This window comes from Ambystoma mexicanum, chromosome 6q (assembly GCF_040938575.1).
Source record: "Ambystoma mexicanum isolate Mex_15411 chromosome 6q, UKY_AmexF1_1, whole genome shotgun sequence".
NCBI lineage: Eukaryota > Metazoa > Chordata > Amphibia > Caudata > Ambystomatidae > Ambystoma > Ambystoma mexicanum.
In genome coordinates this window covers 1,684,950,239-1,684,965,548 of record NC_090937.1, presented here as the reverse complement: position 1 = coordinate 1,684,965,548, position 15,310 = coordinate 1,684,950,239, and the positions used below count along the sequence as shown (strand labels likewise).

General features: G+C 45.3%; 1 protein-coding gene across 1 annotated transcript in view; it reads left to right on the top strand.

Annotated features, from left to right (window-relative positions):
• LOC138517061 (zinc finger protein 268-like) overlaps window positions 1-6,988 on the top strand; it is a 43,573-nt gene extending 36,585 nt beyond the window's left edge. The window contains exon 2 of the mRNA XM_069632571.1: window positions 1,018-6,988. Coding sequence (XP_069488672.1) covers window positions 2,142-3,938 — 1,797 coding nt within the window. The 5' untranslated portion in view covers window positions 1,018-2,141 and the 3' untranslated portion in view covers window positions 3,939-6,988. The remainder of the gene's footprint in view (window positions 1-1,017) is intronic.
• The last annotated feature ends 8,322 nt before the right edge of the window (window positions 6,989-15,310 follow it).

Genomic DNA, 15,310 nt, shown 5'->3' with positions numbered 1-15,310 from the left:
GCATGTAGGTAGCGGCAGGATAACATTGTATAGTGGCGATTCCACTCGTGACGATTCTGCTCCATATAACTTTCTTACCCATCAACAATTGACAGAGCTCTGTCAGTTTGGTTCTACGGGACAGTCTGAGATCTTTGTACGAAATAATCTTTGTTTTCCCTGCAAACTAGTGCATCTGTTATTTTTCCCTGGAGGATTGTTTTTATTATGGGCTGGTTTGTCGCAAGACATCCCTACAGTACTGAACACCTGGGTACAGTGACAATCAAGAAGGTTAAAAGGAGCCTCTCTATCTACTAGGAAGGGATGCCGACATGTGTTGTGTTTTGGTTTGGAGGATGAGGGGGGCAACTGAATGGGGCATGACCACCTCAAGGAGGCTTTCAACACAATGTTCTGACACCATTTTATTTCCAGTGCGATGGAGGCCATAGATCTTAAGCAATAAGTCATTCCTGTACAACCTGGAACAAACTCTTTGCTATAATAGGCTATTGGTTTATGGTGTATGCTAGTTCCAAAGCAAGTCAAAACAGCAGCAGTGAAACCATTCTGCTCCCCTTCTCAAGCGCAGGGTCTGTCTCTGGAATGTTTGTTTCAATCCGCTCATTCCTGTCACCCAGCGGCGTGCTTCTATCAGGCAGACGTAATTTGTGAATTATTCCTAGAATGTGCTCAGACTTCAATAACCGCACTTTGCCACACTGTGTTAATCATGGCTGTGGGCAGTGGGTCACTCCTTCATTGTTTTCTGTGCAAAAGCATGATGTGAGAATGGTGACTTTGTCGCACGTTTCTTGATTTCTGTATTAATACTTTTTATTCGATAAAGAATGGGATGAGTTACACATTTAACTCACTGACCTCTATACAATGTAATGGTATTCAAGGATTTCATAATAACTGTTTTATAAAGGCAAAATATGCTGTTTTGCTTTTCACATATGCTATTTCAAACATGAAATATATATGTCAGTTCTGAAATTCTAATACTGTTTCCCTCTTTCTTTCAAACAGGGCAAAAAAGCAGGAAGCCTGGAAAACAGTGAAATGTTTTTAAAAGGTTCTGTTAGAAAACAAATATCGTTCCTCTGATAATTGTGTCTTGGTAACATGTTCTTGCTCATGACAGAGTCACTCCCAAATTGTAACTTCTTACTGTGCGGCAAATATTTCATAGATTCTGAAGACATTTCACTAAAAAAGAACTGCAAATATTAACAATTTTAGAGGAATCACTGGTTCCTATGTCCAGCCAATACCAATAACTAGTGAGGTCCTTTGCGTGCAATCCATGTGATAACCCTGTACCAATAAAGATTTTTTTGAGTCATCACGTTATGTACACATACAAGGCCACACACATATGCTGAAGAGATACTAACCTGAGAGTATATACAAATGGATTAAAGAAGATACAGGCTCCTCTGTAAAGAGGTTTGAGAATACATCAAGGAGGGGCTAACAAGAGGCACCTTGTAAATGCACTGACAACCAACACATTCAGTAGAAATGGACATCGAACAACGTTTCGTATGTGCCACAAAGGGATAAGACTACACAACTGCAGTGTTGGGCGAGAAGTCTTCCAGGACAGAGCCGTCTAATGGTAGACCACTGAATCTATACTGAAGAGAGGAAAGAAGGTGAACGGGCAGACGCGAGGAACATGGCTGCCACTTTAACGTAGAGGCTTTGTTTCTTCATTCATTGGGACTTGGATACCCTCTTTAAAAAATATGGTCTAAGGCAACACCCTGGTGCGCCACAATCAGTTTGCAAAGGAGATCAAAACCAACTTTGGACTTCATGCTTCAGAATCTATATAACCCCTTCTGATATGCTAAGCAGTAGTTGTTGATGTTCCAATGGCATCTTCCAGTTATTAAAGCCCAAAAACACAAAAGCCATAAGGCTGGAAACCATGCTCTGGACAGAGAACGGTTACCAGCACAAGCGTTCCTCTATTTTCAGACTTGCCTGCTCTGGCTGAGGAATTGAGGTACATTCTTGACATTCATGTGCGAAATAAATGCACTGGACCTCGTGAGACTGAGTCATTCATATTGTTATATACATATACTGAATTTGACAAGGAGCACCTTACGAAGAATGTAGTATTTAAAAATAACATCCTAACAATGGAGGTATCTTTTCAATTTTCTGAATGTGAAGCGACTTTCAGGGAAACAGGTCCGATATATCAGATTCAGAGATGTCACACTAAAGAGACAGATCATAAATATTCTGAATGTGACAAGGCATTGAAAGATGCAAGTGATCTATTGCAAACTCAGAGAAATCACACTGGAGAGAGACCATGGGCATGTTCTGAATGTGACAAGTCTTTTAAGCAAAAGGGTTCCCTAGTGAGACATCAGAGAAATCACACAGAGGAGAAACCATATAAATGTTCAACATGTGATAAGGCTTTCAAGCAAAAGGGGGACCTAGGGAGACATCAGAGAAATCACACTGGGGTGAAACCATATACATGTTCTGAATGTGATAAGGCTTTCAAGCAAAAGTCTAGTTTATTGGTACACCAGAGAAATCACACTGGCGAGAAACCATATACATGTTCTCAATGTGATACGGCTTTCAAGCAAAAGGGTGACCTAGTGAGACATCAGATAAATTACACTGGGGTCAAACCATATCCATGTTCTGAATGTGATGAGGCTTTCAAGCAAAAAGGTCGACTATTGATACATCAGAGAACTCACACTGGTGAGAAACCCTATGCATGTTCTGAATGTGATAAGAGTTTCAAGGAAAAGGGTGCTCTAGTGAGACATCACAGAAAGCACACTGGGGAGAAACCATATACATGTTCTGAATGTGATAAGGCTTTCAAGCATAAGGGTGACCTAGTGAGACATCAGAGAAATCACAGTGGGGTGAAACCATACACATGTTCTGAATGTAATAAGTCTTTCGTGCAAAAGGGTAATCTAGTGGTACACCAGAGAACTCACACAGGTGAGAAACCATACACATGTCTTCAATGTGATAAGTCTTTCAAGCAAAAGGGTGACCTAGTGAGACATCAGAGAAAACACACTGTGAGGTATCTATATAAATGTTCTGAATGTGATAAGGCTTTCAAACAAAATGGTGAACTATTGATACATCAGAGAAATCACACTGGTGGGAAACCATACACATGTTCTGAATGTGATAAGTCTTTCAAGCACAAGAGTGACCTTGTGAGACATCAGAGAAATTACACTGGGGAGAAACCATATACATGTTCTGAATGTAATAAGTATTTCAAGCAAAAGGGTCATCTATTGATACACCAGAGAATTCACACTGGGGTGAAACCATATACATGTCCGCAATGTCATACATCTTTCAAGGTGAAGAGTAATCTATTGATACACCAGAGAAAGCACACTGGTGAGAAACCATATACATGTTCTGAATGTAATAAATCTTTCAAACAAACTAGTGAGCTAGTGATACATCAGCGAACTCACACTGGGGTGAAACCATATGCATGTTCTGAATGTAATAAGTCTTTCAAGCAAAAGGGTCATCTAGTGATTCATCAGAGAAATCACACTGGAGTGAAACCTTATACATGTACTCAGTGTCACAAGTCTTTCAAGATTAGGAGCAATCTATTAATACATCAACGAATTCACACTGGTGAGAAACCATACACATGTTCCGAATGTCATAAATCTTTCAAGCAAAAGAGTAACCTTGTGGTACATCAAAGAATTCATACTGGGGAGAAACCATATACATGTTCTGAATGTAATACATCTTTCAAGCAAAAGGTTCACCTATTGATACACCAGAGAACTCACACTGGTGAGAAACCTTATACATGTCCTCAATGTCATAAGTCTTTCAAGGTGAAGAGAAATCTATGGATACATCAGAAAAATCACACTGGTGAGAAACCATATACTTGTTCTGAATTCTGAAAAGGATTTCAAGCAACAGGATGAGGTAGTGATGCATCAGAGAAATCCCACTGGGGTACCATATACGTGTCCGGTATGTGAGAAGTCTTTATGATATGATATGGCATTTCTAACACGCCTATACACAAGTGTTTCAAGGCGCGATGAGGCAAGGGTGGGGGAACAGAGAAAAGAGACAACAATCCTACTAGGCCAAGTGTCATTTAGATAGCGCAAGTGCATGTGAAGGGGAGAAAGGGAAATGCAGGGGGAAATGGGGAAGGGGAACAGTGCAAAACATGGGCTAATAATAAATAACAAAGTAAAGTATGGCCAGCAGGTGGCAAGTGCAAGGGAGAAGGGTAAGTGCAGGCATCAGGTGTCAAGTGCTAGTGGTAGGACTGTAGGGATACAGCAAACAGTCCTCAAGTGCGGGGCTATCCAGGAGGGCAGTGCAGGAATGCGAATTGCGGAGGGGGGGACCTGGGCCCGAGATCAGAGGTAAAGATTAGTCACGTGATGCATCAGAGAGAACACACTGGAGGAAACCATATACGTGTCCTGTATGTGAAAAGTCGTTCACAGTAAAGGTTAGTCGTATGATGCATCAGAGAAATCCCACTGGGGGAAACCATATACATGTCCTGTATGTGAGAAGTCGTTCACAGTGAAGTTTAGTCGTGTGTTGCATTAGAGAGAACACACTTGAGGAAACCATATACGTGTCCTGTATGTGAGAAGTCATTCACAGTGAAGGTTAGTCGTCTGATGCATCCGAGAGAACACACTGGAGGAAACTATATACATGTCCTGTATGTGAGAAATCTTTCACAGTGAAGGTTAGTCATGTGATGCATCAGGAAATGCATATACATGTCCTGTATGTGAGAAGTCTTTCACAGTGAAGGTTAGTCGTGTGAAGCATCAGGAAACATATAGGCATGTTCTGAATGTGACACGTCTTTCACAATGAAGGTTAGTCGTGTGATGCATCAGGAAACACAGAGGCATGTTCTGAATAGTGTAAGGATTTCACAGTGAAGGTTAGTCGTGTGATGCATCAGGAAACACATAGGGCCTCATTACATGGATGGCGGAGAACCATGGCGCTATTAGCGCCATGGTTCATGCCGGTAAAATACCGGCACCGCCTTGGCGGAAAGGGGAATTACCGCCCCATTCCAAGGTTGGCGGGGCGGTAATTCCCCCTTCCACCATTGCCCTTCCCCATTCCCATTTTTGTCCCATAGGGCTCTATGGGAATGGGGAAGGCGCTAATTACGGTACCGCAAATTGTGGTACCGTAATTAGCTCCCTGGGTCCCTTTGCGGGTTGGTTTTTAACGCCTGCAAAAAGCAGGCGTTAAATCCCCCAACCCGCAAAGGGACCTCGTAGTAAGGCGGTAAGGATTTACCGGTACCGTTATTTTACCGGTACCAGTAAATTCTTACCGCCATCCGTGTAATGAGGCTCATAGGCATGTTCTGAATGTGACACGACTTTCACAGTGAAGGTTAGTCGTGTGATGCACCAGGAAATGCATATATGTGTCCTGTATGTGAGAAGTCTTTCACAGTGAAGGTTAGTTGTGTGATGCATCAGGAAATGCATATACGTGTCCTGTATGTGAGAAGTCTTTCACACTGAAGGTTAGTCGTGTGATGCATCAGGAAATGCATATATGTGTCCTGTATGTGAGAAGTCTTTCACAGTGAAGGTTAGTTGTGTGATGCATCAGGAAACACATAGACATGTTCTGAATGTGAGAAGTCTTTCACACTGTAGGTTAGTCGTGTGATGCATCAGGAAATTCATATACGTGTTCTGTATGTGAGAAGTCTTTCACAGTGAAGGTTAGTCGTGTGATGCATCAGCAAATGCATATACGTGTCCTGTATGTGAGAAGTCTTTCACAGTGAAGGTTAGTTGTGTGATGCATCAGGAAACACATTGGCATGTTCTGTATGGTGTAAGGATTTCACAGTGAAGGTTAGTCGTGTGATGCATCAGGAAACACATAGGCATGTTCTGTATGGTGTAAGGATTTCGCAGTGAAGGTTAGTCGTGTGATGCATCAGGAAACACATAGGCATGTTCTGTATGGTGTAAGGATTTCACAGTGAAGGTTAGTCGTGTGATGCATCAGGAAACACATAGACATGTTCTGAATGTGAGAAGTCTTTCACACTGAAGGTTAGTCGTGTGATGCATCAGGAAATTAATATACGTGTTCTGTATGTGAGAAGTCTTTCACAGTGAAGGTTAGTCGTGTGATGCATCAGGAAACACATAGGCATGTTCTGTATGGTGCAAGGATTTCACCGTGAAGGTTAGTCGTGTGATGAGTCAGGAAACACATAGGCATGTTCTGAATGGTGCAAGGATTTCACAGTGAAGGTTAGTCGTGTGATGAGTCAGGAAACGCATAGGCATGTTCTGTATGGTGCAAGGATATCACAGTGAACGTTAGTCGTGTGCTGCATCAGGAAACGCATAGGCATGTTCTGTGTGTGAGAAGACTTTCACAGTGAAGGTTAGTCTTGTGATGCATCAGGAAACACATAGGCACGTTCTGAATGGTGTAAGGAGTTCAAGGAAAAGCCTGGCCTATTGATATATTTTGTTTATGTATTTATTTGGTATTTACAATGCACCGCTTCACATCTGAGAATTCACAGTAGGGTGAAAGCATATTCATGTGTTGAATGTGATAAGTCTCTCAAGGACATGCATGGCCTATTGATGTATCAGAGACACCACACTGGGTGAAGGCATTCTACATGTTCTGAATGTGGTAAGGACTTCAAGTAAAAGGGTAAACTACGGCTACACCCGAGAATTCACACAATGGAGACACAGTTAGAATGTCAATGTGATTAGGCTTTCAAGCAAAATGAGAGACTGTCATGCCATCAGAGAAATCACAGTCCAGAGAAAAAAGATGTTGGCATGAATAACCCAAAGACTCAGCAACATACTAGGTCTCCTGCACTGGGCCCTGATGTTTTTGGAGAGTAAACTTACTAAGCCTTATTATCAGACAGGCACTAGTGAAATGATATGCATGTATACAATAAAATGAACATTTTGCTATTTTGTTTGCTCTGTTGTCTTGTCTTTGTGTGTTACAGATGGTAGGTTCAATAATGCATCTACTATGCATTTATGAGTAACTGATACTTCACCAATGAAGTGATTTCTCAAATGTTGTACCAAGCAGAATATCTCACTATAAGAACAAATGATCCTTTTCGACAAAATTCATGGTTGATGAAATCCTAAAACAGAAACAAACCTCCATGTGAATATGTTTCGCACTTCAGGTGTTTCCTCAGGAAAATAATATATCACAGTGTGCAAAATACGACTATTTTTACATCATCATTATTATTATTATTATTATTATTATTATTATTATTATTATTATTATTATTATTATCATTATTATTATTAGTATTATTATTATTATTATTATTATTATCATTATTATTATTAGTATTATTATTATTATTAGGGTATTTATTGAGCGCTGACTTAGTGTTTAGCTTTAGGAAGCAACAGAGCACTTTACAATCATAGGGGGAGAACACAGTGATGGAAACAGAGAAAGGAGCTAACATGGGAGGGTGAGGGTGGACAATTAGCAAGGGATCTACGCGCAACCAGAGAAGTCAACAGTGGGCAGCAGATCACCAAGTCTCAGGTAGGGGGAGAGTGGAGGGAGGGTGTGTGGACTGAGATGTTAGAGAGGAAGATCTTGAGTTCTTTTCTGAACTGTAGAAGCGATGGGGCAAGTCTGATGTTGACAGTGAGGAGGTTCCATAGCCTTGATGCATAGACAGAGAAGACCTCTCTTCTGGTTCTTTCCTTCCTGCACCGTCAAGTCTGCACATTTCCTTACTTCTTGTCGATTGTAAAATGCTGAGTTTCTGAGTGAAGTAGATTGAGGACTTCAGGGTGACAGCCTTGTAGATGACGCAACAGGATTTGAAGATGATACAGGCTTGCAGAGGGAGCCAGTGCAGTTCAATGGGGGTCGGGTGATGTAGCTGAATTTGTGGAGTCCATTGATGAGTCGTGCTGCAGCATGCAGGACACTTCACAGGGGTGCAGGGTAGTCGCTGGAAGGCCTTCGAAAAGGGCATTGCCACCATCCAGATGGGATACAACCAAGGATTGGACAGTGGTTCTGAAGTTGTATTCTGGGGTGAAGGGCTTGATTTTCCACAGGAGAGAAAGTTAGTACTAAGCCATTTGTGTCTTCTTTGCTATGTGCTGTTTGAACATGCTGTGTCTGTCGATGTTGAAACCAATGGACTTGAACAGGTGGCCATGTGGTGTGTGAAGACCTTGAGGTTCATAGTAGAGAGCCAGGTCTGGATATCAGTGTGTAAGGTGTTGTTGGTCAGTAGTAGGAATTCAGTCTTGGAGGGGTTGGAGGCATTGGTAAGCACTGGACATCCAGGACTAGACTTTCAGCCTGTGGATGTCTTTGATGGAGGATATTTTGAGGTAGATAGTCTGGTTCATCAAAGATGCAAATTCCTCATTAAACTTTTTAATGGCCACATCTTTCCAACTGACCCAATTTTTACCTGGATTACTTAATAAGCTGACTGCCCCATCATTTTTACCAACCCCCAGACTAAAATTAGAGGGCCTCATTAATGGCACCCTTGATTCCGGATGGCCACACTACGAGTCTGCTTTCCAGGGCCGCTGAGCCCGACAGGTCTGACCTGCTGGACGCAGCAGCCCCGGTAGGCAGACTTGTCACAGAAGCACCGGCACTGTTAGCAATAGTGCTTCCATTGCCCCACTCCCACAGAGTCCTATGGTAATCTATGGGAATCGGTAGTTACAAAATCCGGTGCCTGACTTCCTGCACCGCCGGGACTTGTAATGTCCCGGTGGCACCAGGAAGTCAGGCGTTGGATTCGGGGTTACAAGGTTGGCGGCAACCCGCTGGGCGCACCGGTGCGTTACCGCCAACCTCGTAATGAGTCCCAAAGACTGTAATCAACATATAATTTGATTTTTGTGGCGTGATTGCAGGTGAGCACTGAGACCCTCTGGGCCTCCTGTGATAATATCTTTGTGCCTCTTGTTAACCTCGCACTCTGTGCGCCGCTGTTCTCTCCATCCCATCCCCTACCCTGCATCCATTTCCCTGCTCATAGCCCTCCTACCTCCCAGCCCCCCCCCTTGATTGGTGGCTTGCCGGTGAGAATTTGGCCTAGTGTTCCTGCCAGTGTTGTGCTCACCATTTGTGGCATGATTGCAGGTGAGCACGGAGACCCCCTGGGCCTCTTGTGTTCATATCTTTGTGCCGCTTGTTAACCTCGCGCTCCGTGTGCCGCTGTTCACTCCCTCCCACCCACCCCCTCCCCTGCATCCATTTCCCTGTTCATAGCCCCCCCCTTCTTTGGTGTGCTTGTTGGTCTTCTCTGACCTTCTCAGGACAGCCCTCTACCCGGCAGCCCCTGTGGCTAGGTGCCCCAAGGTCAAGGGTGGCTCCTCAGTGGCGGCTCTAACTAGTGTCAGCAGGTGTCTGCAGGGGGAAGCCAGTGTCCAGCAGTCTATCAGCAGCTACTTGGAAAGATATGAGTGGCCCGGGTTAGGTTCAGAACCTAACCCTACCCTACAAACCTGTCCATATAGCAGACTCTTAAAGTTAGGTGTGTTTTTCTCTTGTTTTAAAAATCTTAGCGCCGTCATCTTGTCCAATTGTCTACTTGTCTCGTCTCTCTCTGTCTCGTCTGCTTGCCCCCTGCCCTGGGTACCTCCCTAGTGTGCCCCCTTCCCACTTCCTCCCTCCTCTCTCCTCTCCCCACCTACTCTATGGTGCTCTCTGTCTCTCCTATCTTTTCGAACTGCTTCTCTATTGACTATCCTGCTCTCCTCACTAAATCTGTTAGGAAGAAGTTTAAAAAGGACATCCTGGTCTCCAACCCAGGCCTCCCTATCGCTGACACCTATACCAGTTCCTCCTCCAGGCAAACTTTCACAGACATCCTCTTTGTCGTTCCTTCGCCAGACCTGTGGACTCTACATATGGTCTCTGTGCTCTCTCCCTTCTCGTCTCTCCCATTAATGGTGGCACCCGGTTGGAGGCCCTCCTGGCCTCCTTCCAATTCTCTAAGGTCATCATTAACGTTTACTTGAATGGAACCGTCTTGGTCCAAGGCCAACCTTCTCCTCTTTGATAGACGATTCCTGTGCCTCATCAATTTCCTTTCTTCTCCTACTGTCCCCTCTCTCCCCTCCACGTCTTCCTCGTCTCCCCCTGGTGTCTCCTCCTTGGCTACCTTGCCCTCTCCTCCTTCCTCTTCTGCCCCCCCTCGAGCTTCTTCTAAAACTCGACAGGGTGTACCTCCGATTTGTACCCCTCCCCATAAGTCTTTCAAGGATGGCAACCTTCTCTATATTGCCACGCTAAAGTCTCGCTCAGCTGTCAAACACTCCTCTGACATTTGCCACCTCTTGGAGGGACTTGATATCGAGGTCCTCGGTCTCACAAGACATGGTTCATGGCCAGCTTTGTCACAAGCTTTGACACTCTCCTCCCTGATGGCTACAAGATCCTCTCCACGTCCAGATCCAACTGTTCTGGAGGGGGTTTAGCCTTGTTCGTCCTGGAGTGGTTTCCTGCCTCGGTCATACCTATGCAGGGCTACTCTTCTTTCGCAGGCCTACTCTTTTTTCGAATGCCTCGTCTGCAGGCTCTATCTCCTAGCCATTCTCTTACTGTGTCTACTATCTATCGGTAACTTGGTCAGATCACATCCTTCCTCTCTGAGTGGGCAGACCTCACCTCTTCCCTCCTTAGCCTCAACCACTCAAATCCTCCTTCTTGGAGACTTTAACATCCACCTGGATGCTTCCAGTCCTTCCACTGGATTCTTTCTTGACCTCTGCGACTCTCTCTCACTCTCTATTCTCCCCTCTGGCCTGACTCATTCTGCAGGGCACACTCTGGATGTTCTGATCTCCTCAGACCTTCCCCTTTCGATCCCTCTTACCACTCATCTATCCTGGAGTGATCACTTTCTCCTTTCCTCCCATCTCACCGTCTCTGCCCCTCAGGCCAAGCCAACTCCGGCACTGCCACTTACCTTCTCCGTTTTCCCACCCATGAAGCGTGTGTCAGTTGAGGCTTTCGCTGCCACTTTCTCCACCCCTCTCCCCCTTTGGCCGACTCGCAACCTGACACAGCCCTTTCCATGCTCCACTCTGCTATATCTGATGCTCTGGATGTTCTTGCACGTCATGAGGAATTGCCTGAAACCAAAAGCCAAGTGCAACTCCTGGTATGATTCAGACCTCGTCACCCTTATACACAATTGCAGGATGGCTGAGAGGAAATGGCGTGTTTCTGGTACATCCTCATATAAACTGGCCTGCCGCCTGGTGGAAAGGCAATACTGGCTCTCGGTCCGTACCAAGAAGAGAGCCCAAATACAAACCTGCGTCACCATAGCATCTAACTGTTAGGCAGAAACCTGTGCAGTTCCCTTAGGGACCACTGCAAAAGGCTCAGGACTACAGGTGTTGGCAGTAAACCCAATTGGTAGCAGTCTGTACCACCCAGATTTACCTGGTAGCTGTGGCTGAGCAGTCAGACTTCTCTAAAGAAGAGTTAGGCAGTATATAGAGTATACACATTAGGTACAAAAATACAGTAGTACAAGTAAACACTGACCAGAGCTTTGGTATAAAAGTATATAATTATTTATTTAAAAACACACTTGTAAAAATACACTGGCACTAATATGTCAAACACAGTCATTAGAAATATATACACCCCCCTGATTAAATATTCGACAAGTCTTAGGAAAAGGACACCACTTATTATCAAATAAAGAGGTGAGCACTTAACCAAGATGGCACTACAATAATTATTTAAAAAGGGAGGGAAAAGTCAGAATTAGGAAAGCACACAATACCAACACTTTTAAAAGAAACAGCAAGTCAGGAAAGGCAGTCTATTGTAGAGCAAGAAAGTTCATAGGCCAGGCCCACTCTTGGAGAGAGAAAGTCGGAATGTGCCCAAGATCACACAGTTGAATTATAGTTCAAACGCCTTTGCAGATAGTTCAAAAAGGGTTGGATTAGTTCAGAAAAGTTAGTTAACAGGTCCCAGGTCACCCCAGGATAGAGAGTCAAGGATTTACGGGACACCTTGAACAGTCTGTTGCAAGGGAGACCAGACGGGACACAGTACCTGAAATGGTGAGAAAGCTCCAGCGGGGGCAGTTCTTCCTGGCAGCGGGTGCAAGTCAGTGCTTCATCCAGGGGAAGAAAAGAGCTCGACGTGGAGGAAAGCTGGAGGTCGTTGCACTGCCAGGGAAGAAACAATCCGCAGAGTTTCTCGGTTAAAAGGTACTACCCTTTCATTCGCGTAGTGGTGAAGCGTGGCTATCCGGCCGCCGGGGTGCTTGGCATGGGCAATTTGACCACAAGACGATCCAGGAAGGCGAAAAGAGGGTGAACTAGTTAACCCCACCAGTTCAAAGGAAGAAGACTCTCCAGGATGAGGATCTCCTCTGTCGTTGGGAAGTGGTGAGGCGGTTATGCAGGGCTCCACCGGTGGTGTCGTCGTTGCAGATCGGTTCAGCTTCTCCCTCTTTGGATTCTTTAGGTCCTGTGGTGACTTCTGAAGTTCCAGTCCCCAAAGCCCTGCTTTTATGCAGAAAACCCCCATTCATCAGTCCTAGCTGTCACTCAAACATGCTAAGTGGTGAGCCGGGCGGCTCACCACTGGGCCAATCACACAAGAGTGCGACTTGAGTTGCTGAGGCAACTCAGTCCAGGGTGCCTAAACCCCTTCCCACGCCCCCTGTGGTACCCAGACAGAGTGGCACCACTTTTGGAGGCTTCTGTGCAGAAGCCCTCCAAAAGTGGAACAAAGGGCTCGACTTGGGTTGGAGTTACAGAGGTGAAAACAAATGCCATTTTAAAACCTATTCCTGGCAAAAAGACCCAACTGGGGAATAAATATTAAATAAATATCCCAGCGGTATCTTTAACATTGCACCAAAAAAAGTGATGCATTTAAAATGAATGGGAAATTACCATAAAAAATATTCCGGTGGAAAACTGTGCGTGGTAACCACTGCCACCAGCCAGAAACTCGACAAGGGGGGAATGCACAGTGCCCCCTAGAAAAACAGACCCAGGGGCCATCTAATTACCCCTACCAGTACTTCCACAATATGATGGTTTGTACGGGTTCTGTTCACAATTTAAGACTAGTAAAGTCAATGGTGACTTTACATGCCCTCGGAGACAGTAGTCAGTCCCAGGGTATGGAGTTTATGTTTGGGGGTCACTATGACACCCCTGTGTTACTGCACTGAGGGTGCTGTGTAACACACTTACAAAAAACACATGAAACCCTATGGAGTAAAAGACCCCTTAGCCCATAAAACACATTACAAAGTCAAAGGACATTCTCAAATCATGCCTAAGAGTGGGAGAAAAAGAGTCTCACTCTTAGCAGGAGAAAAAAATAAACCCCAAAAATCCAGCAAAGCTGCTGGGGGACTCACTAAGTTTGGGAAATTAGCCTATACAGAGAATTGTCTCTAACACTAACAACTCAACTGAACTCTTATAATCTGCATGGAGCTGGCCAATCCTGCTGCTGTCTCTCCCTCTCCTGTCCCCTCCCAGGCCCTCTGCACGCCCCTTTCTTCTCATTTCATTTTTAAAACTCAGGACATCCTTTCCTCTCTCTCTTCCTCTCCCCCTCCTCCCTCTACTCCCTGTTCTTCCTCTGCCTCTTCTGCGGCCACCTCTCCTTCATACTACTCAGCCTTTCCCCTTTTCTCCTCAGACAAGGTTTCTAGACAGGTCCAACCTATGAAAGTCTAATCAAAACAGGTTCACCCCTGTTCCTCCAAAACCATCAAGGACCACATTGACACACTGGCTCCTGCTCTGGCTTATTTCTGCAACCACTCCTTCGCCACTAGAGTCTTCCTATCCCCCCTGAAGCACTCCCTTGTGCAGCCTCTTCTTAAACTCTCTGCTGAACGTTCCTGCTCGGCTTACTATCATCTAATCTTCATCAAACATCTGGAAAAGCTGGCCATCTCCCAGCTTAAACTTCACACTGAATCGGTTGGTTGTCTCCATGACTATCAGTCTGGATTCAGAGCTGCCAGAAGCATGGAAACTGCTCTCCTGAACATCCATGAAGACCTGATCTACGTCCTGTGTCCTCATCTTACTTGATCTCTCTTCTGCCTTTGACATGGTCAACCATGCCATCCTGCTTAACTGCCTCTGTGATAACCTGGGTATCACCGATCAGGCCATAGCTTGGCTGACCTCTTTCCTCTCTGATCAACCCTCTCAGGACCAACATGGGTCATTCCTCTCCCCCATCTCTACCTGTGGTGTTCCCCAGGGGTCTAGCCTCTCTCCCTGGCTGTTCAACCAATACCTGTCACTTCTTGCCCACTGCATTGCCGCTCTCTTCCCCAACTTTCAGTGCTATGCGGATGACACTCAATTCATCTTCAGGATCCCTTCCGCCATCTCTTCTCCTTCTCTCATCTCTGACTGTCTGTCCGCCATCCTGGAGTGTTGTGGTGCCAATGATCTCTGCCTTAATGCCAGTAAGACCAAGATTCTCCTCATCGGCACACCTGCTCCATCCTTTCCTGCTACTCTGTGGACGGCCTCTCTTGACCCTCTCCCTGCTCCCACCTATGAGGCTAAAAACCTTGGGGTCATCTTCGACTCCACACTTTCCTTCTCTCCTCACATTTCTGACATTTCTAAGAAGTCACACTACCAGCTGTACCTCCTCAAAGGTATTCTTCCTTTCCTCTCTTACCCCCAGAAGCTCACTGTCTATAGGGCACTGGTTCTCTCTAGGCTGGACCACTGCAACAGCCTCTTTCTAAATCTGCCTGCTTCTACTCTCCGCCCTCTGCAACTCATCCAAAACAGAACTGCAAGACTTGTCCTTGGCCTCAAGCCCAGGGATCGTATCTCTCCAGGACTGAAATCCCTGCACTGGCTCCAAGTGGTGGCGAGTTTTAAGTTCAAAACCCTCTGCATTGTCCACAAGGCCTTCTGGGGCCTGCAACCTCAATACCTTCAACTCCCTCTTCCTAAATATCTTCCCTCTCGTGCTCTTCACTCATCCACCTCCAACTCCCTCAGGGTCAGTCGCTTCTCCATACAGCGAGTTAGTGGTAGATCTCTTTCTTCTGCTGGGGCCTCCCTCTGCAATAATCTCTCTGCCTCTCTGAAACTTGAAGAGAACCATCTCCGGTTCTGGAAGCACCTCAAGACCTTCCTCTTTGCTTCTGCTTTCTCTCCTCCTCTCCCCTGCTGATCTCCTGGCTGAATCTGAAACTGCACTGGTTACCTGGCTA